Source organism: Galeopterus variegatus, unplaced genomic scaffold (genome assembly GCF_000696425.1).
Source record: "Galeopterus variegatus unplaced genomic scaffold, G_variegatus-3.0.2 Scaffold6332, whole genome shotgun sequence".
Taxonomy (NCBI): domain Eukaryota; kingdom Metazoa; phylum Chordata; class Mammalia; order Dermoptera; family Cynocephalidae; genus Galeopterus; species Galeopterus variegatus.
Window position 1 is genome coordinate 117,332 of NW_007732443.1, and position 1,993 is coordinate 119,324.

General features: G+C 45.7%; 1 protein-coding gene across 1 annotated transcript in view; it reads left to right on the forward strand.

The window, feature by feature from the left end:
- Positions 1 to 1,993, forward strand: part of LOC103606134 (receptor-type tyrosine-protein phosphatase eta-like) — a gene marked incomplete at its 3' end in the record, with an annotated part of 16,195 nt that overhangs the window by 4,588 nt on the left and 9,614 nt on the right. The window contains exon 4 of the mRNA XM_008590725.1: positions 1,343 to 1,594. Within this exon, the coding sequence (XP_008588947.1) occupies positions 1,343 to 1,594 (252 nt within the window). The remainder of the gene's footprint in view (positions 1 to 1,342; positions 1,595 to 1,993) is intronic.

Genomic DNA, 1,993 nt, shown 5'->3' on the forward strand with positions numbered 1-1,993 from the left:
AAAAAAAAAAAAAAAAAAAAAAAAAAAAAAGAAAAAGAAATGGTGATGGGGACCGGGTGATACAGAGTTGGTGACGGTAGGAAGGAGAGGGAGGTGAGGTGGCAGGAAGCACCCAGCAGAGGAGCTGAGTGTCCTTATCCCCCTTCCAGCCTCTGAGGACGGGCTGTGTCCCAGCAGAGCTCATCAGCTTCGGTGTCATGAACACATACTATGTGCTTAGCTGCCCTTAATGCATGATTTTGTCCTCATGGTAACCCTGAGGGCTGCGGCCGAAGACACTGTAATGTGGACACTTAAGTTTTTTCTAAGATCCCGGAGTACTGAGCCTTGAGTGGTGGGACTGGAACCAGGGAGCCTAACTCTAGACCGCTGTGGTGCAGTGACACCCTTAGCAACTACCCAGAGTCATCGAGCTGGGGTAGTTGATTGATGTTATGTTTCTTAAAAAAACAAAAAAACAGCAACAACAAAGAAACAAAGACACATGAGTGACTCAATTTAGAAAGCTTTGCATCAGAGGCCGTTGATGTGAAGAATTGGACTACAGAGTGGATCACATTGTTTCAGAGCTGGACAGTGCCTGAGAGTCAGCTGGGCCAGTGTCTTAGAGTTCAGCCACCTGCACACCTCATGGGGGTTTTGCTCTGTTTGCAATTTGACCTGGGCTTTTAATTGTTTGTACTGGAGCCCTGGGCTCATTTCCCCAGTGCTTCCAGTCATGTATGCTTTTGAGCAGGTCACCTGCCTCTCTGGGTCTCCATATTCTCATCTCAAAAGTGAAGGGAGTGGAGGTCATTTTGGGTGAAGTAGTTTGATTTCTGTCATTGTCAGCCATGTAAAGTGATGGAAAGAAGGGCCAGGGTACAGTATAGACAGAAGGTCTTCTGAGAAATCCCCTTGGGGTTGGAATACAGGGATGTGCTCTTTAGTTGAAAAGTCTTGGTGCTATAAAATATTATTTGCATTATCTTGGATTGAGACCTTTGAACTTAGTAAACAATCACTTTATTTGATGCATTGCTCCTGATGTCTAAAACGAATATTAAATGCTACTGTTTAAAAGGGGAGATTTAGAAGAGTTTCAAATCACTGTTGGGGTTAGTCTTGGAGAATAGTAGAGATCATAAACAATTTTGGTTTTGAGGTTTATTCCTTCCCCTCTTTTCTAAGTAACGATGTTTTCCTCCCACTGCAAAATGATAGAAATGCATTGGACTCTGATATAAAGGAAGTATTTCTAGTGAGTCACTTTAACAGTCATTCTGTGACACCAGTCATTCTTAATGAGAGGTGACTGCAAACATCTTGTTCCATTAATGCCCATCGTGTGTTTTTAAAATAGAGCCGAGTCCAGTTTCTGATCTTCGTGTTGCCTCCGTGGGTGTGACGAAGGTTGCCCTTACCTGGAGCAATGACAATGGCACTGCCTCCTGCCGGATGCTCCTGGAAAGCATCGGAAGCTGCAAGGAGCCGATTCCAGACTTAGCAGTCAATATTTCAGACCTGAAGCCAGGGATTCAATACAACGTCAACCCCTATCTTCCAGAATCAGTCGGGACACAGAGAGACCCCCTGGTGACAGAGAGTGGTTCGGGTGAGTTACAAAAGGTGCTTCCGCGTCTCCATTGTGGGTTTTGACTTTCAGTGCTGTAACAGTTTTTTTTTTTTTCCTTTTTGTCTTTTTTACTGACTGGTAACGGGATCGCAACCCTCGGTGTCGCGCCCGTACCGGGGACCGGCAACGGGATCGCAACCCTCGGTGTTGCGCCCGCACTGCGCTCAGCCAGTGAGCGGGAACCGGTCTCCACATGGGATCCGCCACCGGGCCGGCCCGACAGTTTTTAAAAATACTATTTTTCTATTTGTATAGAGTTTTAGAATTTATAGAGGGCATTTCCTCCACATTTTGGTTTGATCCCGCACCTGTAGGAAGAAGGAAGGAGAAGTTCTTATTTTACAGGTGAACACATTGGGGCCCAGAATTGCAATGGGG